Here is a 25,965-nt window from a genome sequence, read left to right as displayed (position 1 = left end):
TCACCTATCATGAGTTATCTCCCTTCGCTTGTTGGAATTCAAATACAGCTATGAAATTATCCATTATTATCGTCATGGTTACAGAGAATGAAAGTGTACTTTTACAGAAATAGGTCCTGGTTTACATTCATGTATTTTGTTCCCAAAAGAAACCCTGAAATAACTCTTCAAAAGGTTATAAACGAGATATATAAAGGCCTGCTTGAAGAATAGTGTCAAATTTGGTTTGACAAGAATGCATTTGAATTTATATCAATTTGTGTGATTTAACACAATAACATGTTATGATGTTATGATTTTGTAGCATTCTTTCTTGTGATATACCGGACGAAAGAAGTTTTTAAAATAATTTTCGAGACAATTATGGACTAGAGAGACGCTGTATATTCAGATATTCTGTATTTTGCCTAAATTAATACAGCATTACAGCTCCGCTCAATCTCGGGTTTATCAAATCAGTTGCGGCCATTTTCATCTAATTTGTAACTTGAGGAATTTGTCAGTAGTGTTTGGGGCCCGAGTTCAGGGGTCGGTTATTAAGTATAGTACATTACTGCGATGATGTCACAACCACTTATGACGTCACGCCCAAAGCTAATGATTGGGTGACATCACGAAATGTAATACGCAACGTGACATTTAGCTTCCAGGGAAGCTTGCTTATTTATCTAATTTGCGGAGTCGGATACCGTCACCCCCGCCGCACCAAATGCGCTTTATACCGAGTGTCCTCCGAAAAGCAAATAAGAATTAACTAGCTGATCGCTTATAACCATGGATCATTGCCTTTATGTAAAAGTATTATGTAGTCCTTGGTCTGCTATTCAGGGTTGAATTCATTCAGCAAGGTCGCAGCAAAATTAAAAAAAGATGTAGTCATAGGAGCATCCCGCTGTGGAAATTCCATTAGAATTGTAGGTTTTGCCTTCTAGGCGACATTTTGTACTCCCGTGATAAGACCGAATATGATTTTTCAGGGGCCTTTCTTTTGCCGTGCGTATGCCCCCTGTATAATGTCCATATGATATCAAAATAAGATGTGAAAACAAATTCTCGACATTACTCCTATGTGTTTCAAGATCGCATGCTCTAAGATGGTTGTGTAAAGTATAAGCTTTCCCCTTTCCCCTTAAAAAAGAAAGAATGTAATGCAGCTGGTAGGTCCCACCTAATGAACGAGCGATATAATTATCAAAATAAAGTTCAATGTACTATGTTAACTTGTCCAAAATGTCAAAAATCAAAAGCTCTTTAACGGATACAGTTTACCATTTGACGACTTGCATCTACACCATCAACGGTGGAATGAGCAATACCATGTACTTTTAAGGCTTCAGTGGTATACCCTAGGGTGGAAGTTTTTATTATTCGCAGCCTTTTCCTTCTTTATGATTTATTCTTTGCTGGTATTTCTAGGTAAAAACGGTTCATCTCAGCCCACATCACTGTGCATCAGTGGGTGTATTTTTTTAACGTTCAAGAATTGTCTGAATTATTTTGTTGTTGAAATGTACATTGTGGTATAAGCAGGGTCCCGTAAAGCCCCTTTCACAATTGACGTACGACCATTTGCGACCTTTTGGTCGTGCGACAGGCTGCAACAGGCATCAATCGCTAGTCATCTCATAAGATCGCACAGAGGCTTTCACAGTTGCAACAGCTGTCGTACAACAAAAACAACCAGTAAACCCCGTTGCACGAGTAAGTCGCATATGCTCTTATTGTGCTCGTGCGATCACATGCGAGTGTTGCACGAGGGATTGCGAGTGGAACGGTCGCATACATGCGAATGAAATGGTAGTGCAATGTTGTAAGCCGTTGCGATCGGTCTTGCAACAGTCTTATGGCCCATATTATTATCGCAACCAGTCGCAAGACAGGTCTCTGTACATGTAGGTCGCTTGCACATGTGCAAGTGTTGCACGACCTCCAGTCAAGTAAATGCGACTACTTAGTTGTGCCACCTCTCGCACCAAGTCGTACAACGTTGAACAACACTCGCACGATGATCGCCCGACCGATGGTACGACCCCGGGTACGGCCTGATGCGAGTGAATCGATCGTATTTGATCGCGTTCGGATTTTGAACATGTTCAAAGTTCAGATGTGACCAGCCACGACCACCTCGAGTTCGTGCGACCGTCTACAACGACTGCGAGTGCTCGCAAGACACCAAGAGATCGATCGTGCAACAACAAGAAAAAACTGTTGCAGGCGGTCGTAAACTGGTCGGACGTCAATTGTGAAAGGGGCTGAACGGTCGCATACATGCGAATGCAACGGTAGTGGAATGTAGTAAGCCGTAATTTCGATCGGTCTTGCAACAGTCTCATATTATCGCACCCAGTCGCAAGACTGGTCTCTGTAGGTCTCCAGCACATGTGCAAGTGTTGTACGACCTCCAGTCGACTAAATGCGACTATACTTAGTTGTGCCACCTCTCGCACCAAGTCGTACAACGTTGAACAACACTCACACGATGATCGCCCGACCGATGGTACGACCTGTTGCGAGTGAATCAATCGTATTTGATCGCGTTTGGATTTTGAACATGTTCAAAGTTCAGATGCGACCAGTCACGATCACCTCCGACCACCTCTAGTTTGTGCGATCGTCTACAACGACTGCGAGTGCTCGCAAGACACCAAGGGATTGATCGTGCAACAACAAGAAAAAACTGTTGCAGGTGGTCGTAAACAGGTCGTACGTCAATTGTGAAAGGGGCTTAACACAAACGTTAGCGATTGATCGTACGCTTGATTTTCACGATTGATTGTACATTGTAGTCAATGGAATCAATCGTAGAAAAATGTCTACGATCATTGCTAAGTTTTGTGCAACGGGCCCCAGGTTTTATGTTAACAATGATCGTGATGTAAGAAAATCTTGGTGATGCTCTTAATTTCCATTACGCTTAGATCTGTCAGAGTTTAACACGAAAGTCGTGGAACAGGTTGAATTTCCTTCGCAGTTGATAGAATCTTAACACGATATAAAATATTTTTGTCGTCATGACCAGTTGTCTGTATAAGATTGAGATCGTTCATGAGACGGCTACATTCCTCTTCAAGAACCATTTAACAGTTTATCGGAATATTCATGAGAGCAGATATTCACGTGACAAAATTTCGTGCTCTGGCGAAGATTTACCTTAAAAACATCAAGGGCTTTGAATAGGAAGCAACGGTCTCTTCTAAACATGCTCAGATAAGAACCACTGTTGGTTGACGAAAAGGATTTGTCTATCTGGGGAGCGTTTCATGAAAGGACTTGTCGGACGTTTTATCCGACAAGTCCCATTTTATCCGACAGTTACCATAGTAACATTGCTTATCAGCCAATCAAAATCAAGGAAAGATGTCAGGTCTGACATCTTGTCGGACAAAAATGTTGATGAAACGCCCCCCAGGTGTCATATTATCACATCAGTCTTTGAGATGATAGATCATTTTCTTTACCTAAGTTTGTACTCATTATCGTCTTCTTTTTATATTTCCATGCAGGACCACGGCAGAGATGGACAGTGTGAATTCTACGGAGGGTAGTGGGTTACCTCACTCGACCACTTCGCTGGTGTTCATATGTTTTTTCGCCCTTCTCAGCCAAGGACTCACCATCGGCGGCAACATCCTCGTCATGTTGGCCTTCCGTATTGAACGTCGTCTGCATAAACCCAGCAACTACTTCTTACTAAGCCTTGCGGCTGCCGATCTTATCATCGGCCTTTTCTCCATGCCCGTGTATTCCCTCTACCTCATCATGGGCACTTGGCCCTTTGGTTCTGTTGTTTGTGACCTGTGGATATCCGTAGACTACGCATGCTCAGAAGTATCTGTATTGAACCTGATACTTATAAGTGCGGACCGGATGTGGTCCGTTCGTAGCCCTGCGCGGTACAGGAACAAAATGACGCTGCAACGCGCGGTGATAATGATTATTCCAACATGGGTTTTACCTTTACTGCTTTATTTCACATCCGTCCTCGGTTGGACTAAATTCACAAATACCGAAGATACACGACCTACTGGCGAGTGTTATTTACCTTTTATGCAGGATTCCCCTTCTTTCGTAACAATATCTACAGTATTTGTGTACTGGGTGCCACTAATTGCCATTTTTATCATGTACGCGAACATCTATAGGATCATTAGAAATTTAGCGAAGAGGAAGAAAAAGGGCAAGGAAAAGCGACCGAGTACGGCTTTGCCCCGTCCTTGCCCTGATCAACTGCAAAGGATAGCTCCTGTGGAGCCCACCTGTCTAGAGACCGAAGCTCCAGGTATGGTCACAGATTACACCACCACGACCACAACGACGACGTCAACGAGTCTCAATGCCGATGGTTCGCGTCCGGATGTGCCTCGTGTTGGGGTAAACAAATGCATCGTGAAGCGGAACAAATCAGATGCAGATAGCTGTCTCGATTCCAGCGATGAAACGTCGTCATCGGAGCGAAGACCAGAAAGCACCATGTCGGCGTCGTCAAGGAATGCAGTGGATTCAAAATCAAAGCGAGTAAATAATAACAAGGTGAAGGTTGGTTCGTTAAAGCGTGGAAATCAGGGAAGTATGAGTGGAAGTAAGCGAGGTTTTCGTAGGACGCGTTCACAGCGCGGTGAAAGACAAAGTCGAAGCGAGCGGAAAGCAACGCGTACTTTGACCTTCATTTTAGGGGCTTTCTTTATCACATGGAGTCCGTATTCCACCATGGTAATCATTATGGCATGGTGTGAGACATGTGTTCCAGCAGAACTATATCATTTTAGTTATTATCTTTGTTATATCAACAGCACCATCAACCCACTCTGCTACGCTTTCGCCAACGAATTATTTCGAGCAAGTTTTCATAAAATTCTCACTTGTAAGACGTGTCGTGGATAATGGCCAGGGTGTGACGGATTTTTTTATTAAGTTTCACTATCTTAAAAAAAGACTGTCCTGAGTTGAAACAGTTGTGGTCTTCTTTAAAAATGAAGAACCCTTTCTGACAAAATGTTGACAATGTGATGCTAATGCGTTCCGCTCTTGACAACACCTGTGGAATTCACAATCAATTTCATCACGACGAATGTGTGACGTCATCGTTACGTAGCTTCTGTGCACTAACACTAAGTCATGTGATACGCATGCGTTGCCAGTTTACATGGACGACAATGAAAGAATGAGTCTAAACTGTAAAGAACTCATTAAACTTAAACTATGAACCAATGTATCACGTGATAGCAAGCTTGTAATCGTTTCGCTGTTTCAAACACGCCCCACCAGACTGAATATCATCTTGAAAAAAAATGTCTTGAAAATATTCACCAAGTTTCTAACAACATGGAAATATTCGTCTTCTTTCTACAAATTCAATGAGTGTTTCCCACTACTGTAAATAATAAGAAAAGCTCGTTGGTCAACATAGTGGGTCCGTAAATTGGTCAGTAGCAGTGCATACCAAATCACCATCCATCCTGTGTAATATCTCCCGATGTATACCGGTGTTACATAAAGACAAACCTTGTAGTATAGCAGTAAATTTAAGATTGAATTATTGTGATGACCTTACTCGAATGTATTTGACACAATGGAATAAACAGGGGTGGATCTGGGATTTTCCATTCGGGTACCATTTTGTTGACAAAAATCTGACAAGCAAAAAAAAAACCTAATAATATTTTTAATAAGTGTTTCACTTGCGTATGTCCGACATTTTCCACTACAAACATGACAAATATTTTTTGTTATGGCTCTCAATGGGAGGGCTCAGGCTGTGGATGTGCCCTGTTACAACCGATACTGTCGCAGCGACGCTTAATGTCGCAATTGCGACATTATGCGTTGGATGATTTTGGCATAATGTCACAGTCAACGCATAATGTCGTAGCTTAAATTACTAACGCATAACGTCGCAAGTCTTAACGCATAATGTCGCAGCGGTATTTTATTCTGGAATCGAGTTGCAGATAAGATATAAGATATGTTTTCAATCAGTAATTCATTTAAGCTCTGTCATCTGAAAGTTTTTGAAAGTTGGTAGGACAGGCGTGAATACAGGGGAGGGGGCAGTATTGAATTCATTATGATGAAGAGTGGTCACTTTTTAAGAATTTAATATTGTATCGTTGTTCATGACATTTTAAGTATTGGTCCTATGCAAATCTCCGTGGTAGAGAGGGGAGCACGTGATAAATTAATAACATGTTGGTACGTAGCGGGAGGGGGCAAAATTAATGCCCCCCGGAAAAAAATGAAAACCTTCCTTGCTTACTGAAGAGTTTTACAAACCTCACTAAAATGTGCACGAAATCACTAAACATCACTTTAGAGTCATTTTTTACATGAACACATCCCCTCCTCACAGAAAAAAATCTGTGTATGTATATGTATTTCTTTAAAGAAAATAAAAATAACTGGGCTTTACAATATTTTACATGCATTGACAACCTGTTTTCGTTTCTCTTCAAAATAACGAGAGCCCCCGAGCAGTGGCGGCACCAGGATGTTAAAACTGGTGGGTGGCAAATAAAAAGGGATAGAGGTGGACTAAAATTTATTTTGCATGTTTCACAAAATGGAGTGTGAAGCGCGACTTGGGCGCTGGATCCAACTTTTGGGTCCCTTCTGGAGTCCAGGGTCTGAGCACGCATGTACTTGTTTCTAATACAGTATATAAAGCGGGATTTCGCCAAAAGGGGGGTGGGGCGCAGAATGTTGTCATTCATGTTTCCCCGATGGGCCGCTAAAAGCAAATTTTTGCTGTTGGTTTATAGAAGGAGCAGTCCCAACTAAAGACTGAAGTTTCAAGTGCATTTTATAATTACCCTATCTATCTCACATTGCCTAAATAGATAATGAGAGCGCGAAGCGCGAGCTCATTTTTGGATATTTGATGCATTTCGACCAAAGCAATAAACATTCTGAGCAGTTTTTGCCAGTATAAGATATGCGAGCGCGAATCGAGCGCTAAACTTTTAATATATTGATGGCACATTCCGAGTAACAATACGAAATATGATGTCTTTATTTAAATGTCATGAACAACAATGAAATGTAACTAAATTGGTATTTATTTTCAGCTAGATGACTTTAGTCTCCTGCAAAATAAGTTGAATTGCATGTATAGCGATATGCACCGATGAATGGTGGTATGCGTATGCTTGCGTTTCACTAGTCCACACATTAAAAATTTTCAAAGTCCACTGGCCCCCTTCTCCTGACAATGAATTCGATACTGACCCCCTCCCCTGCATCTGCACCTGCCCCATCAAACACGCTCTTAAAAGCGTTCAGATGTCAGAGCTTGCACAAATTAATCCGTATAAAACATATTTTATGTCTTATATTTAACTCGAGTCCAGAAGCGAATACCGCTGCGACATTATGCGTTAAGACTTGCGACGTTATGCGTTAGTAGAAAAGCTACGACATTATGCGTTGACTGTGACATTATGCGTTGGACGCTCTTGGCATAATGTCGTAATCTGCGACATTATGCGTTGCGTTGGTGTGACATTATGCGTTGGTGCGACATTATCGGTTGTAACATGCCCCACCCCTGGTCGTCACTGAATATGAATTATCTTGAACATTCATCTGCGAACATTATTAAATGGTGAATGATCATCTCGTTATGGAATTGCAATAATTACTTGGAAACTGTCTCTGAAAACATTTTGATAAAGAGATTCTCTGTCACCTTTACGCCTATGAACATGATGTATGATGAGTACAAGAATTATTATATGATAAAAATAATGATAGAAACTTCCACAAGAAAGACACTTTTCGTTAAATAATTTTCAGTACATAAGCTCGGATAACGAGCAACAATCAGAATTACATCAAATCCACAATTAGTCGTAATGGCAAAATAGGCAAAAAGAATCAGAGATGCAAGAAGAAAATCACAATTTCTGCAGTTATCATAATTCATATAGAAAACATCTAAATTTTGTTCGTGTGAGTTGGATTACCAAAGAAGAGAGAAACGCTTAAGGATACAAAACGAAGCGCGGATGAGTATGTGAGTTCTGTAGGTGTTCGAAAATTATTGGTAAAAATGTCATTGTACAAATTCACAGTGATATTTTACAGAGTTGTGTTTAAAAATCTCTATTACCATGATTACTGACTAGTAATATCTATCAATAATTATTGAGTCTTGAGGCAAATTGTGTGGCGCTTAAATCATTCAAGTCGCCTGTGTGCATGTACTTCGTATTGCTATTGAATCTTTTCAACCGTAATAGAGAGTACTGGCAGTGTGAAGAAAAAATATGCTGCAAATCATCCACTAAATAAAATATTTAGATCAGAATTGTGGTACAAAGATGATTAGAGTGAGGGTATAGCTAAATGGAACTAGAATGGAACAAAAAGAGAACTGAAAAAAATATATAGGCCCTATAACCAGATAATAATTACGGTTGTCCAAAATCAGAGTATAAGTCGTGTGTAGTGGAATGACGATTAATTCACTTGATCCCGAAATACACAAACTTCTGAAATTAGTCCGTGCTTACGGGCACAACTCATTTTTTAAATGTGAATGACTGTGAAGAGAGATGTAATGGAAGCAAAGATGAGAAACAGAAGGGAATATCAGAGATAGAGTTATAGAGAGGGAGAATGTTGATAAGAGGGGATGAGGGAACGTTGGTGCTAGAACATTTTGAAAATTGAAGAAATATAAGCAAAGACATGGAAAATTCGATGAAATGTAGAAGAGATTTTTGGAATTTGGAAATGGTGAGAGATGTGTAAAAGAAAATAATCACAACAGAAATATTTCTAATGGATACACAAATAATGAGGAGCCGTCGATTTTAAACAACACTGTAACATATTTGAAGTGTTATGAAGTGAGCAGAGAGAGAAGGAAGGAGAAAGAAAAAACAATGCTATAGCAAAACGTCAGATCAAGCGTTAGAATTAGGAAAATGACATGACCGAAATAGAAACTATCAAATAATCTTGCATAAGGAGTTAACTAGTGTGAAATGAGTCGAGAAATTTCAGACGGAGAAATGAGTGATTACAAGACGTTCATGGGCGGATCCAGGATTTTCCAAAGGGAGAGGGGCATATTCCCGAGAAAATTTTGACAAGCAAAAAAAAAGAAAGAACAAAAAAAGAAAGGTCCTTGTGTATGAGCGACATATTCCCATTAAAAACATATGTTGTGACTTTCAAAAGGAGGATACACTTTCGTAAAAACGGCATAATTTGATTAAGGCTGTCAAGAGGGGGGGGGGCACTGGCCGGATGTGCCCCCCCCCCCTGGATCCGCGAGTGAAGAGGTGGTAAATTTAAGAGAAGGGGGAGGTGGAAAGAAGGTGGGGAGCAGTGACGTATCTAGGGAGATACAGCGCTCAGGGCTATAGTGCCAATAAGTTACTCTGGTATTCTTAAAAAACCTTCAAATTATCTAATTTATTTCTTTATATACATTCCCATTTGCATTTTTGAGTGCCCTGACAGAGGCACATAAGACATGCGATCTTTGCTCCTTTCGCCAATGAGGGAGGTGATATTACGACATAAATACAATTATTACAGAGGTGTAATGAAAGGCAGGTGTAAGTCAAGGAGTTGCCAGAGAATGATTATAGTTGAACAATCGAAGATTACATAAAGAAACGAGGATGATATGCAAGATAGAGGGAGTGGTTTTGGAAAAATAAAAAAAACAGTTTTACATTTATTTTGGGGCTCAAATGGAGAGAGGTGACGTGTGAAAGTACAATGTGTCTGGTTTGCTGATAGAGTGTGTCAAAAGTCGAGGAAAATGAAAATACAGCATTCTTTCTCAAGGACGATGCACATGGTGGAAGGGAAGAGAAGTAAGGGAGGTGAGGAGAGAAAATAGAATTAAGAGAGGTAAGAGTTTCATGAAACGAGCTGGGAGAGGGCATTTAGAGATGACGAATTCTAAAGTTATCTAAAAGTGACATTGAGAGTCTTAGGCACAATTGGTACGATCAGAGGTCGTGTGGAGATTTATTTATATAAAATCGCTTAATTAAAGCTAAGAAGAAAGTGAATTAAAATCACGCATACATAAAACATGAATAGAGCTTATGAGCGTAAAAAGTATCACTTCTACCTGAAAGTCTTGTACGTGAATATCATGGCAGAATAAGAAGGGATTTTTTTTTTCTTTTGCTAGAGAATAGGTGTGATTATCTCGAAAAGCTGAAAAGGACCAAAATGTAGGCCTACTTGCAGTGAGTGAGCGAGAAATAGAGGAGAGGGAGAGAGATAGACGGGGAAAGAATGAGAGAGAACAACAATATAAAAAATATGAGAGAGTGGGAACATAAAGAGTGACAGAAAGAGAAGAGGGAGCTAAAGAGAGAGAAGGGGATAAAGGATGACAATGTGTATCCAAGTTTTGTATTTCCGTACTGAAAAAAAAATCACTTCTGTTAAAGACAATTTGTCATGGTGATAAAGATTAATATAGTAAGGTATAATAAGTAGAAGATAAGCACTGATCGTCAATATTTTATTCGTATTCGGGCAAGTGAATAGTATAAACTATATAGCACCATTATCAATCTAGTTTCCTTTTAAAAATCATATTCAATTCATCACTTCGAAAAAAAATTGCCACGAGTACAAAACTTCTGACCGTAGATGGCGTAATTCTGTTATCGTATGGTACCGACCTCAATAAAATCGAATAAAATTTAGAAGTTTGCTCTCACCTTCAACAATGAAATAGAGGAAATTCTCGCCGTCTATGATTTTGTCGACCTCTACTAACTCTAAAATATAGGACATTTTGATTTATTTTTTTGCTTGTCTATCTTCATAAAAAAAGTAAAGTTTTAAAATAATGTCTACCTTTATTCTTCGGTCTTTTCATTTTTTATTAGAAAAAAAGGTTGTTAAGGTGTAAGTTGCAAATTGGGAAATTGATCCGAGTGAAATGGTATAAAATTATATCTGGTTTTAGTGAATAGGAATATTTAATTCGCAAAGTAGGAAATGAAATATGAGAAGTTCTCGTCAACATATTAAAAATTACGAAGAATCCCGCTATTGTAAGCTATATAGCTTGAGACTAAAAAAATGATACATCAAATTCTCCTAAATTTGTATTTCTAGACACTGTTATGGTGTTGCCTCTTCCTCACTGCTTCATGATTGATATACATACATTGCATTGTATTCCATTTATGAAAGCACTATTTGTACATAACACTATACTATTGAGCAAAGATTCCAATTAACATTATCGAGTTTAACACTGTTTATAAATGTTTTGAACTGCAACAACAGGTATTTATTGTTTTAAGTCACCAAAAATATTTTGGAATTAATTTTTAGTATGATTATGATTTGTATAATGATATGAAAATTATATTAGTTCGGTAGTTAGAGTACATTTGTAATTGAATTTGACCTTCAGACCTTCAAAATATTTATATAAGAGCTCACTCCAGATTCGATACTGCTAAATAGAATGAAAATAGACAAAGATCATTGACGATACAGAAATTATTAAAGTGTGCAGATTTATTTTTGTCAAATGTGGAATTAAATTATAATTAATATATTAATTGATATTGAAAACCCTCTCATGTCGGTAATTACTGGTGGCTCCCAAACTAAGAAGAGAATAACAAGGGGAATGAATCGGGTGGGTTGCTGTGTAAGTGTACAAATTATTGTCGTATCTTAGGCGTATTTTAAAAATTGCCTCTCAAACTAGGTCAGAAGGGTCCATCGATGTTGGTTTTGCTTCCCCATGCATGCAAGGTGTTCCATCTTTGTAGTGTATTCACAGGATACAGGAAGTCGAAGACCCCCCAAAAATGGGGGAAAAAAGCCGTTCCTGTACGTTATTTAGTCAAGTAAAATAAATTAACAGAATAGCAGCACACTGTTGTAATTTTTAAGTCTTGCAATCTTCCGTCTACTTTGTGAACATCCCGTGTTGGGTGCAAAGTAGGCCCATATAACAAACTTCTAACCTGAGTTTATGGAAAAGATGTATAGCTTGAAAGCCCATATGTGGTGACTGTTGACATTGTTAGCATTGTTCTATTTTATTCGTTATTTTTGTGGCATTGTACTTTAAGAGACACGAGGTTGATTTGTCTCTTTCATGCGGATGACCCGTTGATTTTGTCAACGTGTCAAATACCTAACTGGTCTTTGGCAACAAAGACAAATGTTAAAAATAATCAATGATTCTGGTAGACTTTTATAAGGGATTTACTAAGTCTGAACCAATACCTTTAGTGGACGCAATGATATTAACAAGCACACTGTGTAACCGTGTATGCATAAAATGTTAATACAATGACATATACCATATCCATGTATGGATTGCCTTCAAATTTTCAGAAACAAAAAAGGCAAAAAGCGTCTCTACTCGTAAATCGAATTTTAAAGTACCAGTTTACTGACTCATAGGGTCTTTCCGGATAATTTCAGAATAGGCTAAACTTTTGGCAGAGTGATACCAGGGGGAGCTTGCAGGGGAAGATGACAAATGCGTGTGATATACTAGCACACAAATAATAGGTTCAATGCTCGATAAGTGGTACCAAGAACAATCCAACAAGGAAAAAAAAACAATCGACAGAAATTGACTTTCGCGGAAATTATGAATTCATTGATTTTTTTGTAGTGAAAAGAATCTTGCATACAAGTTTTTTTTAAACAGCTTCTTTACCCATACTTCATTCTATTAGAGCAAATATTAAAGAAAAATTAGATTAACATGCAGAAGGGAAATTGAATCACTTTCTACCGTTCAAAATGATATATCTATAAAGCGTTATGAAGTTTTAAAGTTATGTTAAGACGATTAAAGAATAAACATTGAATATATTTTTGGTATTTGATATGTGTATTATTGAAATTCTACAAAATTAAGATTGATAAAATGTACACACTTAGAATGTTGGGCAACATACTGTCCACTGTGCTGGGTAATGTATGTTGGTAAAAAAAAACATATTTTGGGAAATCATCCAATTGAGCATTAAAAAAAAACAAAATTATTAGTTTTTATTACCCAATTTTGACAGATTTTAACCAATAGTTATGTGGACAGTATGTTGCCCAGTGATGATTAAAAATTGGGCCCTTTTTGCCCAACCTTTTTAAAAGTTTAATGAATGTCAATATCCACTTCTATTTATAAACGTAGGAAAGACCTAAGGTAAAAACACAACCGGATATACTTTTCTATTTTATTCGTTATTTTTGTGGCATTGTACTTTAAGAGACACGAGGTTGATGAATTTGAAGTTTTCATGTTCATGTATATGTTTTACAAAGCTATATAATGCATTTACAAAGGATTTATATTATTTATGTATGAGCACATGTGAAATAAAAATTTAAAATAAATCCCAGATAATGACGTGTTAATTTTTTGTGTATGTTGTAGTTATCGAGCCCTTAGTGAGCCCCTACTTACTGAACAGACAAACAAATGCTATTTATCAAAATTATAGATATGAATATACACAATAAAATAATAAATGAAGTTAAAAGGATATACACTCTTCAAATCAAACACAATTTTAGTCATAGAACATTCTCCTTTCTAATTATATGGTCAACATGGTACCACATGAATGAAAGAAAGTCTTGAACGTAGGATTCACATACATTAGTGTTCAAGTTTGCACCTTACATTGTATATTTTTGCACCTTAAGAGTGAGGAGGTGTAAAAATATAATTTTTTTTTTTTTTTTTTGGGGGGGGGGTTCTGCTTGCTGCCTAAAATGTACTACTCTACTAATTTAAAGGCGCATTATTTTTTGCGCTCAAAAGGTACAAAAATGAGTGTGAAGAACCCGCCTAACTGGATGCAAAATATTGCAAATTGCAGCTTGAAAGGTTCAACAAACTTCTTAGGTTACAAAGGGGAACCTTTTCTTAGTTTGTATCTTGTATACTATTCAGGGAAGATATCTAGGCGTCTTGAGGCACTAAACTCCTTGGTTTGAGCCATGGGTCACTTTTTTTTGGATGGTGACGTTAAGAAGAGTCTCATTGATATACCATGTATACGTAAAACGTCTCAAATGCTTCATCCATTATCTCTCTCCCGCCAATGTCAGTCCATCCCTCGCTCTCCCCACCTCCCCCTCTCTCTCTCTCACACACACACACACCCACACACATCCTCACGAACCCCCTTACACTCGTATACTTTACATGTTTTTTTTTGCAAACATCATAGATATCATCCTTATAACTCTATCCAACTCCTCATCCTCCACACTAACTGCCCAGACCCATCATTAGCACCACAATCACCATGTCGTTTTTGACCCCCCCCCCCCCCATCATGAGTGAAGAGGATTTTAACAGTAAGCTTGGATTTATTCGTTATAACTCCTTATTCGTGCATGGTAATCATGACTCGGGTTGTTCATCTCCCTTAATCTGAACAGAGGACCAACGGTATTTCTATGATTTCCTGTGGAAGAGGACGAGTGAATGAAATACTACACGACCCTGAACGGCAGATGGCGTACAACCATAGTACGACAGAGTTTCTACATTCAGCATACACACTCGACACGTTTTCCCAAAATTAACTTCGTCACGTCTGGTCACCCTTTTTTTTCCAACCATATATGTTAGTTGTTATTTCTTTATTAAAAAACATATATATTTAGATAAAGATGTAACCGTCGAGGAAGTTTTTTTAATATTTCATGACATAAATATTAAAAAACACATGTTATTTTGTTTTATTTCATTCGCAATGCATCGAAAATATAAAATTTTTCCTTCTTCTTCAAAACTAGTTTTCAACACGTTATTGGCAAATATATAATTCTTGCTTTGCTTATCCTTAGTATTCAATTAAATCTTGTTAAACACAACAAACTAATCTCATGGTCTGCACTCCATATTCCACTATGATAACAATAATCAAAACTGATTACAAGTGAGTCCATATCCATTGACAATAAAGCTATAAAGTTTATTACAGTTTTCAATTGATTTATACAACGTTTCCTATCAAGTAAATTTTTACGCTATTGGACAACTTCTGGGTTAAAAGGTATAACCGGATCCAAAATGAATTTCCATGGGTTCGAACAGAACCACCCTCCCAAACAAAAATATTTAATTACATTACTCAATCCGAAGTAACCAGCATGATTTTCGTCGACATAAAAATGTGTCAAATAAATTATGCAAGCAGAGATTTTTTTCTGGATGAAAGAACAAATATATTCATTCTCTATACCCTTCTCTTTTTTACCTACTTCATTCTTCTTGTCCATTTTATGATTTTCTTTTTATTTTGTATTAAGATAATAAGGGCGCTCCTTGTTGCACCATCCTGTCACTGGATCTAGTGGACACCAACCATCGATCTACATAATATTGATATAGAGTTCGTTGGTCATGAGGCTACAGAATAAATACTCCATGACACAGTTAACAGTGTATGGGGCCATACCAACACGTAAGAAACAATGCGCACACACACACACACACACACCCACTCCCTCACACACACACACACCCGCACACACACACACACATACACACACACACGCGCGCGCGCGCGCGCAAGAGAAAAAGGCTTTTGGAAAAAGGTGTGGAACCGAACTTAAATTTTGAGTACTTTCAAGTGTTTCCGGTGGCCTCAAAAGAGCGCGTGTATAAATTGGGTTCCAAAATAAACTTATCAATCTTCACAAGCGCACTAAACATATTCCACTCAGTCAAAATGAACAAAATTTTGACACAGGCTAGCTTTAATAATCCTTACTAAGCACATGTCAATAATCAAGAGATTGGTTTAATCACAAAGGTGATGTAGCCCCTAAATTCAATTGGTTCCGGAATCCAAAGTCACAAAATGGCAAAAGGAAAACTGATGAAAATGAGATGGGATTAAACAAACTTACCAGTTTATCAAAGTTCAAAGTATGACCATCGGCATGTTTAATTGATTGCCTCAGTTACTAAGAAGTTACAGGAAGTTAAAACTAACATTCTAAATACAGCTATATTGACGTCAAATAAGCATAAATCATGAATGGGTGATTTCAAGTACGGTGTTCAGTGTTGGTGTTGAGAGCGTAAAAAGGCCGCTGAACCGAGATGGGTTCAGAGGAACGATATTGATTGCGTTGTCGATAGCACATGACGTCACGCCTCTGAGCTGTGCTGCTAAATCATCTCAACTTCAGGCGAGAAGTCTCGACGACGAAAATGAAATCGGAAAGAAATGCATTAAATTATCATCGTACAGAATACAAATGCTTTAATTAATTCAATAATTATTCTTCACTAAAATATATAAGGCTCTGATGATTTGTACTCATCTTAACTGTAAAAGCTAATTTTACGGGGATGTTTCATCGTGTTGGTGTTGGAGAATGGGTAAATTGCACGTAGATCGTCAACACCAGCCGCATTGCTGGGTTCAACAGACGGCATTTAATACAAGCCTTCAACACGAACTGCCGGAAATACGTCATATTTTCCGAGGTCGATCCCAAAACCAGCCTGATTTCAAGTACCGTGTTGTGGCTGGTGTTGTCACAACACCAACACCAGATTTAAACACCGTACTTGAAATCACCACATGGACTCGATAGCAGTCAAGCAAAGAATGACCATCTGGTTTAATCCCATTTCATTTTCATTGGTCTTTCTTTTTCCATTTTGTGACTTTGGATTCCGGAACCATGGCACCAACAGGCATGACTAAGTTTCAACCACTAGTCTATAATGGTAACCGTAATCATCAACTTAATCATATTGGTAATTTACCCTGGGACCTGTTGAATAAAGAGTTGTAATCAATGCAGTCGAAAACAGCCGTTTTATTCATTTTTATTCAAACCACCTATGTATAACTGGTACCAAAAAAATGTTAAAACTGCTGTTTTCGTCTCGCCGTACGGCCGCCGTAGAGTAAATGTGACCGAGGTATTGGTTAACTCAATCATATAGGTTAATACAAATTTAGTTTCACTCTGATGCTATGATAACCTCATAGATTTTCTTGATATTCGAATCTAGCTTTCAACTTGTAATTCATAGGTTTGAATACTAACCAGTTGTGGTTTGGGACAAAAAGTTTGAAGGGTACTACATCGCGTGTCAGTGGCAAAATTTCTAAAATGTCAGGAGAGTGAGCGATGATCTGATACATTTTGAGATGATAAAAAAATAAAAGATTCATAATTCATTTACTTTCTATTTCTCTTTCATTTCCTTCGTCGTAGATTTAAAAAAAATTATTCATTCATTTATTTTGTGGGGGAGGGGGGGGGCTCCATCGCCCACTTCTAAATGCCAGTGATACTCATTCAAAAGTATTTTAAAAATCACAGTATCACACTGTTAATTAACAAGTTATGGTTAGAGAAGAGTCAAACCTCAAATTCAACATCTTCATATATATATACAAGACTAATGTCCATGAATCAATTTTCATCTGTGAAAATCAAATATGTACAGTTCAGTTCCTGAATACTATTTTTGTTGGGTTGATCTGCAAGTTTAGATCTGCAAAGATTCACTTGCGTTTGTTTGGTTTCTTGTTACGCTTTCCAACCAAGTCTCTTAGACCCTTTGACATATAGTAAGGTTTCTCCTCAGATCCATCATTCCGTTCCAAGTCCTCGAGGAAACACAGGAAGAGGGTGTCGACTGCCATGTCGTACACACCAAAGAAAACCGTCGTGATGAAAAAGGAGACGAGTGCGATAGCGGTGATGGGCACCCAGATGTAATAGACATCCGGGGCAACTCCCTTGGTCACTTCAAGCTGGAAAAAATAGAAGGTACCCACTGAGATACCAATTATGATTGAAAATTTCGTGAGGAAGATCATGAAACTGTTGACACCATTTAGAACGGTGGCGCGGACAATATTACGCATGATGAGATTGAAAGCACCTGCTGCCGAAGAGCAGAAATTTCGCCCGGAGATGGCAATCTCAATGTACGCATTCTTACTAATAAAACGGAGCAATTTCTCCAAGCACCAAAACCCACACTTGCAACAGCGAAATATGAATCTAGCCACAGCATTATTTGCATGTTTTGTATTTTTTTCGATGAAATGGAGGAGCAGTCGTATAATTTGAACGACCGTGATAAGGAGAGCTCCAAAAGCAATAGAACCTAGATGGTATCGGATGGCTCGCCAGAAAGAGTAGACAAGAGGGAGACTTGGGATATCTCGGGGCTTTTTAAAAGCCCAGTAATATGAAGCAAAAGCTCCTGCAAGCGTGACTTCCCCCAGAGCAACGAAGAAGTTTAGCATCCATAACAATCCTACTATGCCGTAAATCTGCAGATACATGGTGTATGGCGTTGTGTCATAGCTGGTGAAGTCACATGTCGCAGGGGCATGAAGTTCCGAATCGAACGACGTTTGATCACAAGGCGTACCATTTTCCAGGGAGGAACTACTAGGAGCATTAGACACCTCAAACAAAGCAACACCCGCAGATGCTAAGTAAACGGTTACAAAGGCCCAGAACGCCACATATCCAATCTGAAAGATAAATGGAAAGACAGGCCATACCAATGTGCTCACCATCATACCCACTGCTTCACTTGCCTCCCCTAATAGTTTGACTGCCAGGCGGAACCGATTGAACAATGCCATACACAGCAACAGCAGGATACTGGCAATCACCGTCAAGATTATGGAAAAAACGAACCATACCCTTTCAGATTGGAGATTGCTGAAGAGGTTTAGAGGATCGTTCAAACGCATGGGTGTCGAATAACATGCTTCCATTCCATTCTTGTAGCACAACCAGGTGTCATAGCAATAGTACATCCCCCATCCAAGCAACCCGAAGAGACCTACGATGGAACCAAATAGGACGATACTCGCTAACCATCGCATGAGGATGAGGAAGAAAAAGGAAACGAGGACGACGATACCTACAGCTGCTACGATATGTGGCCAAGTTGACTTGAAGTCATCGACGACAATTTTTTATCTTCTCTGATTGTTTGAGGTAATAGATGAACTTGGAGAAGAGGTCTGTGTGCTCGTTGGTGATATTGCGTTCATTCGGTGTCTGAAATGCCAAGACTGCAAATTAATAAATGAAAACATGATGCTTAGTATTAATATCCCACAAATTTCAAACTGCGAAAATTTACTCGTGAAAGTTTGCGATTGGTAGGGGGGTTCGCGACTCTCGTTGCAAACTTCGTAATTGTAGTCGCAAAGTTGGCGATTTTTGCTGCCGATGTCTTAATTCCACTGGCGAATTTCGCGACTTCGTCATGGTCGTGAACGCTCTTTATGTATGACTGTTTACACCCTACATCTCAACAATAATTGTAACAAATCTATTGTTCCACTGGCGTACTAATTATTATGGGCCGTGTGGTATTGGGGACGCTAGGATTTGGTAAAAAACAATATCGCTCTTAGTGGCTCTTGTGGAAAAGGGTGAATCGAAGGTGTTTTGGATGCAGGGAAAAGGGTCCGGCGCTGACCCCAACTTCCCAAGGCGTAAAATGCAAAGAATGGTGCAGATCAGTATGGCCTTATGGTGTGCATCCAGAATTTTAATAAGCTGTGACATATTCGTGCGTGCATAATTATTTAGAGTATGAATTCTTCCCTGGAATGCTTTCCAGGGAGTGGAGGAAAGGCATTTGATTGTGTGTGCGCGCGGGCAAACTACATTTCCGACCGGGGGTTATGTTACATGGGCAATTCCATAAAATAATCAACCTTTTTGTACGTCCGACCCCCATTTTTCTCAAGTTTTACTTCACTTCATAAATTGACCAAGTCAAGGTCATTTGAGAGCATTACAGACTGTCAAAAGAACAAGAAATCAGACACAGAGAATTTCATGAAGTTCCCACGAATAGGAAGTCGGACGTACATATTTAATGGAATTGCCCACATGTATTTCATCTGCGATATTAAAGAAGTCGCGACGTCTCTACTTACGACTGGTCTACGATCCCATTTTGGGTTATAACGCGTTTTGCTTATTTTCTGAAAATGTGAATGAAGAGTATCTTTTCCTGACACCTTTTCAGGAAAAACATCTAACAAAAAACATAGATGAGCAATGAACTGTAAGCGTTTCGAAGTCTAATTTGGTTGATGTACATGTAAATATTGTGAAAGCTACATGATGGTATTATTATTATTATTATTATTATTGTTGTTGTCATTTATATTTAAACAAAACAAACAAGACAAACAAAGTTGAATCCTGACAATACTATTATTTTAAGCGGCTTAAAAGTTGATGATAAATTAGGTATGAACAACTATTAGGCTGAATATTTACCCATTAAACACTATCCAACTAGTGAAATTAGTTAGATTGTTTCCAGCTAAACATAATTATGTTTCAATGTCTCATCTGCACATCAGATGCGGTAAAAAAAATGTTGACTGCGTAGCCATTCTTTGAATGAATCAGAATAATTGACGTTCGTGGAGGAGGGGGTTAAAGTTATGTTCAATAATTATTATTTAAACGAAAGATAAAAATGCATTACCTGCCAATTTGTCCAACATGTCAAAGGGGAGGTCTGGCAAACACCTTCCGAGAAAGGGTTTGCTTTTCACGTAGTAACTTGCACAGAGTTTTTGGTCGAGAAGTTTGTCAATGGTAAGTTCACCATTGATCACCTTATCCTCTGGGTCAATCCCATCTTTGCAGATGAAATCATTCCAGTCGACATTTGTAGGTGTATTGCTATTCAACTTGGACATGTATTTCAGATGAATAGCGTACGTCTCTGTAGGACAGGTCTCGACACACACCCTAGGAGCGTCACACCTCAAGGAGAAGACCGTGGAGTAGGACAAACATGACAACAAATCAAAGTAGAACAGGTTGGTGAGGTTGGTCTTTCCAGGAGCATTGCCGCAGATTTTACCCTGATAGTCGGTGGAGTGGATGATCGTGTTTGGATCCCCCGTCGTAAATGCGAGGTAGGCGATGAAGCCCTGGCCCCCGATGAAGGCCAAAAAGATGACACAGCATATCACATCCGTACAGCTACGGTTCTCGATTGGCCCTCGAAAATTTTCGTCATTGGAACGGGCCTTGCCCTATCTATTGACATGTTCTTCAGGACGCCCCTGCTCCTGACCCTCTGCGTGTCTCACATTTTCTTTACCCATTAGCCCAACCGGAGTTGCTGAGAATATTCAACTATTCTAAACTTTTCTCAAAGATGCCAGCTAGAGTTGTTATTGAAATCAACTGAATTTATCTATACGCATAACTCAATATAAAACCTGCTTGAAATTTCTTCAACAAGGAATGACAAAGCGCTAGCTCATAAATGCCAAATGACCGTCGTTTACCAGCAGCTCTATAATTACATTAACTTTTTTGTGAACTTTGCAATGTCAATCTGGGGCAGAAGAAAAGTAAAGACGGAACAAATGAGAGAGAGAGAGCGTGCGCAATACCATTGACTCACAACTCTAATTCCAAGTACTCTTCAATACTGGATGATATCTAATAACAGATCAAGTTACTATTCCCTAACAGGAATTGAATTATATTTTTGAAATTTTTGTACATATTTGTTACGAATGCCAAAAATGATTTCCGCAGTTAAAAATGTACAACTATATACGAATCATTGACATTCAAAGATTTGTCACATGGAGAAGGGTAGCTGCTTGTATAAATTTTCACCCCAAATAGTATTTTACTAGCTACTTAAAGTGGGTTAAAGGCAAAAACTTACCCCCCACAAAAAACACAAAAGCGCACACATATTTAGGGCAAATTTAGTACTTTTATTCGCATAATGAATTAATTAAAAATATGAACAATTAAATTTATGATCTTATTTTACTCTACATTCTCGGCCGCAATTAGCGTCCGAGATCTGAAGGGGTTGACCCTATCTACGAGCTTTTTTATCCCCCCCCCCCCTTCGACATTTTTTTGCTATAAATCTGTCGTGCCGCGATGTTTTTGACCATTTTTTCCCTTTAAGACTTGACGCGGGGATACGTAGTTCCGAAGTTACGCAACATTTCGTGCATGTCAGACCGAAAATTGCTTAAAAACTTGATTTCATGTACAAATCCAATGTAAATTCTGCATGTAGCCAAAATTCATTCTACTTTTATCATACGCCCGTTTTTCTGGTTCGAAAAAAAAGTGTGAACACAATTGGTGCAGAAATAGAAAAATGAGAGTAAGTTAAAAAAAAATTTAACATTTTTTTGTAACAGGCTAACGAGAAAAGTGGCTACAGGTCTCTACCGATCTTCGTTCAGGTGAAACAATAAAAAAAACCAGGATAGAACAAATGTTGAAAGTTAACGAAAAAGAAGACTTTAGTTGATGAGAAGTTATTTGGGCTTGATAAATTTTACATTAGATACTGTTATATATTTGCAAAAAAGGGAAGTAAGTTTAATTTTAGAATGAACGATGATAAGAAGAATGAATAAGAGAAGAGCTAGAAGAAGAAGAAAAATAAAAGAAAGAATGAGGAGAGGAAGAAAATGGAGGATGGTGGGGAGAAATAAGGGAAAGGGAAAACCAGGAGAAGAAAATTTGAAAAATTAAGTCGAGGAGAAATTATGAAAATAAAAGAAATGTGAAGAAGAAAATACAGATAAGCGGGTGCCAAGGTCTTTCATATGATATGTTTTTTCTAACTCGTAAATTAATATATCGTACAATGTTTATGTTTTCATGAATAAATCAATCAAAATAGTACTCTAAATTTTATCTATTATTTACAGATGATTTATGAACCATTAAGTATTTTAAATTAACACCTATATAAATTTATTTAAGTGCCTTTAAGTATTGCTCATAAATATTTTTTTTTTCAAAAACCATAGATTTAACAGAAACGCCGTTAGAAATTACCTACACTGAGAATTGCAGGGTATTATAAATTGGAAACATTGTAATTCAGTCAACTACTAACTTTTGGTGACTGACATGTAGATGTTACAGGTTTGACATTGGAAAGCATACATGTATTTGTTTTTTTCCTACTTTGTTAAAAGTGTTTCTAAGATTCAAATGCTGCAATGTATAAGTTCTGATGATAGGTTTTTTTGTACATTGTTTTCTTAAAGTATTTATGTTATTTATCATACATACATCTTTTCAAATATGAGTATTCAAGTAAATCAATACGGAAATATGTGATTGTCAAAGAAAATACTGTTCTATGGTAATTTAAAAAATATGGTTAATTTATAATGTTTGATGAATTAACATTACGTTCAAAACAAACAAACGCGCAAGCAGTATACTCTCAAATAGGAAAGTGATTTAAAGTTGGTTTAAATTATGTATAATGAAAAAGCAACATTTTTAGAAATAATGTAAAAAGTAAAGGAAAACAGCATGGACATGGACTTTAAAGAAAGAAGGAATGATGCCGCTATAATATGAAAAAACTCCATCGTCTTATTTTTGTATCACCATGATAGTTATCATCTTTACATCATCTTCTTCATTATTATCTCAGTCTTTACCATGATCACCATCACGATGATCGTGTTTTGATTAAAAAACAGTCCTTTTGATTCGATTAGAAAAGTAAATTGAAATCATTTTTTCTTGACACATTAATATCAAACAGTTTAAATAAAACTTAAATTTGAAAAAGGCCCCTCCTAGTGGACAACTTGTAGTTCGATGACCTACGGTTGAGGAGCGCTTCTTGTTAGTTCTTAGTTAGGGCACGGAACTAAATTTATATAGGTCCATGGTTAGGGGTTGTCATGTTAGGATTGTGTTACAAAGCTGTGACGTCAATTTTTTTTTTCCTTTGTATTTAAATATTTGAATGGGAAAGTTTTGGTATAAAGTATGATGAAGAAACTTAAATATCAAGTTGAAACGAACTGGTTAATGACGGTGGTTCGAAGCATGACTACATGAATACCTTATTATCCACACTGAAATCAGTATAAATTGGCCTGAATAATACGTGATTTCATTAGGGCTCGGTATGTTTATGCGACAAGTTCAGCCTAGTTTTTTATCATAAATGCCCAAATGATCTGAAAGGTGGTTCTGTGACGTCACACCGCACGCCTATACATTCTAAGACTTGGAAAGAAACGCAAAGCTGCACTCGTTATCTTCATCTTTCTCCTCCAAACTTGACCTCATTTTGAGTTATGATATTGACGCCGTGGCTATAGCCTGATATATACCTGGTGCTAACATTGTGAAAGCAGGAAGCAGATGGTAATTTTAAAAATAATGCGAAAGAATTATATATCCTATATTAAGTACATATCAATTACATACAAATGTACCAGCACCCCTGTGGAAAAAATTGATGACTGATTTGCAGCACTGCGTCAAAATATCAATCACAATAAATTTACTTTGAGGAAAAAACAACAACACATATGTCAATCAGCAATTAGTAATGTGCCGATTGTGACAGGTGTTGTATATAAGAGGAATTGTAATTTTACATTTAATTATTATTTTTCTCTAAGGAAATTAATTGCCTAATAAGAATATTCCAGAATGTCTCAGATAAGCTTTGTTAGACACCATATTAAATTGGATAGAGTAGTTGTTGGTATTTTTGAAATGTACAAATATAAACAATAGAGACTGCTACACAATATATAGACTCCTATTGGTAGTGGAAAAAGACGATAGGATTAGCTATGTTGTTTACATTGTTAATTTCACTGAGGTCATTCAAGAGTCTTCTAGAATTAGAATGCTCTAGAAATTGGCAGAAGGTTCTTTTTATAGACAACAATAATAGTGAAAATTTATATATATAGGCTGGCAGTTTCTATATAATTATATCAGATCAGAACTCAGAGTTTTACACCAGACTTTATGTCAGAGCATAGTTTATTTCCAACTGGAATACAACATTTATCTACTGTGGAATTATTTGCACGCCATCAATGAACTGTTTGCAGTAACTTTGAAAGATGAATTCTCAGTTCTCATCGAGATCATCAACCTGTTTTAATGAACGCATTTCAACCCATGGATTACTAAAATTGACTGTTAATCACCATCAACATCGTCTTCACAGACATTTCAACTCGTTACAGTGACTCTTATTATTCATCGTGTTTCAACATCAATTTCATCATCGCCAGCATTGTGGACATTAATTTAAGGAACCTTTGCCAGCCAACTTGGATATATATAAACTCCTCAAAAAGTTTGGAAATCTGACTTTGATCGATAATCCCTCCTCGGTTTTAGTGAATATCAATGTGTGATTAATGAATAGATCATTTAATTCTCTTTATAATAATACCCTACATGATATGTTTATGGTTCACATGGAGGTGCAGTGCCTTGAAATGTGGGGCAAGCTCAAAATTCAAAAGTTGCAAAATGACACAATATTGAAAGTCACTGTTCTTTTTTTTTCCCGTGGTGATGATATAAAACCCCTAAAAAAGTTTGGAAATCTGATTTTGGCTATTAATTTCTCCCAACTCCCAATATTACACAATGCATATCAAAAGATCGTTTAATTTTCTTTAAATGATACCATGCTTGTTATGATCATGCCATCACAAAAAGAGCAGGATTCAAAAGTGTTGGATGAGGTCTGAATTGAAAAGCTGCACAACATGCAGAAATATACATGAAGGGTCAATAAAGAACATATTCTTTTGTCTGTGGCAATAGAGATGAAAATCCATTCAAATCAAGCCCCTGCTTCTTCATTTTTGATGTTTTGTTGTGGTTTATGTAGTGATGGTTCTGTGAGATAACATGGTTTGAGTCGTGGTTTGAAATACCCATGCATGTTTGTTTGTTTATTATGTGTTTGCTTGTGCAGAGGTGTGTTTGATTCCATGTTAATGTTGATGTTAAGGTGCATGAAAACAAAAGAAACCGCTGCGAAACTCACTCTCTTTCCCAAAGCTAACAAAGAGGGCATATGACTGCCAATCGCTTACTCACTCACTCCCAATCCACTCATCTCTCTTTGGAGGCCATCATAATTACAATATAATAGAAAAGAGA

General features: G+C 37.7%; 1 protein-coding gene and 1 pseudogene across 1 annotated transcript; one reads left to right on the top strand and one right to left on the bottom strand.

The window, feature by feature from the left end:
• Positions 1-3,508: 3,508 nt before the first annotated feature.
• On the top strand, positions 3,509-13,356 carry LOC129264765 (muscarinic acetylcholine receptor M3-like). The gene has a single exon (XM_064102193.1). The coding sequence runs from the start codon at positions 3,517-3,519 to the stop codon at positions 4,879-4,881; it is 1,365 nt and encodes a 454-aa protein (XP_063958263.1). The 5' UTR covers positions 3,509-3,516; the 3' UTR covers positions 4,882-13,356.
• A 4,157-nt stretch (positions 13,357-17,513) lies between these two features.
• Positions 17,514-23,480, bottom strand: LOC129265402 (choline transporter-like protein 4; annotated as a pseudogene).
• Between the last annotated feature and the right edge of the window lie 2,485 nt (positions 23,481-25,965).

This window comes from Lytechinus pictus, chromosome 7 (assembly GCF_037042905.1).
Source record: "Lytechinus pictus isolate F3 Inbred chromosome 7, Lp3.0, whole genome shotgun sequence".
Classification (NCBI taxonomy): domain Eukaryota; kingdom Metazoa; phylum Echinodermata; class Echinoidea; order Temnopleuroida; family Toxopneustidae; genus Lytechinus; species Lytechinus pictus.
The sequence above is the reverse complement of the archived record's forward strand: the minus strand, read 5'-3'. Positions and strand labels throughout refer to the sequence as shown.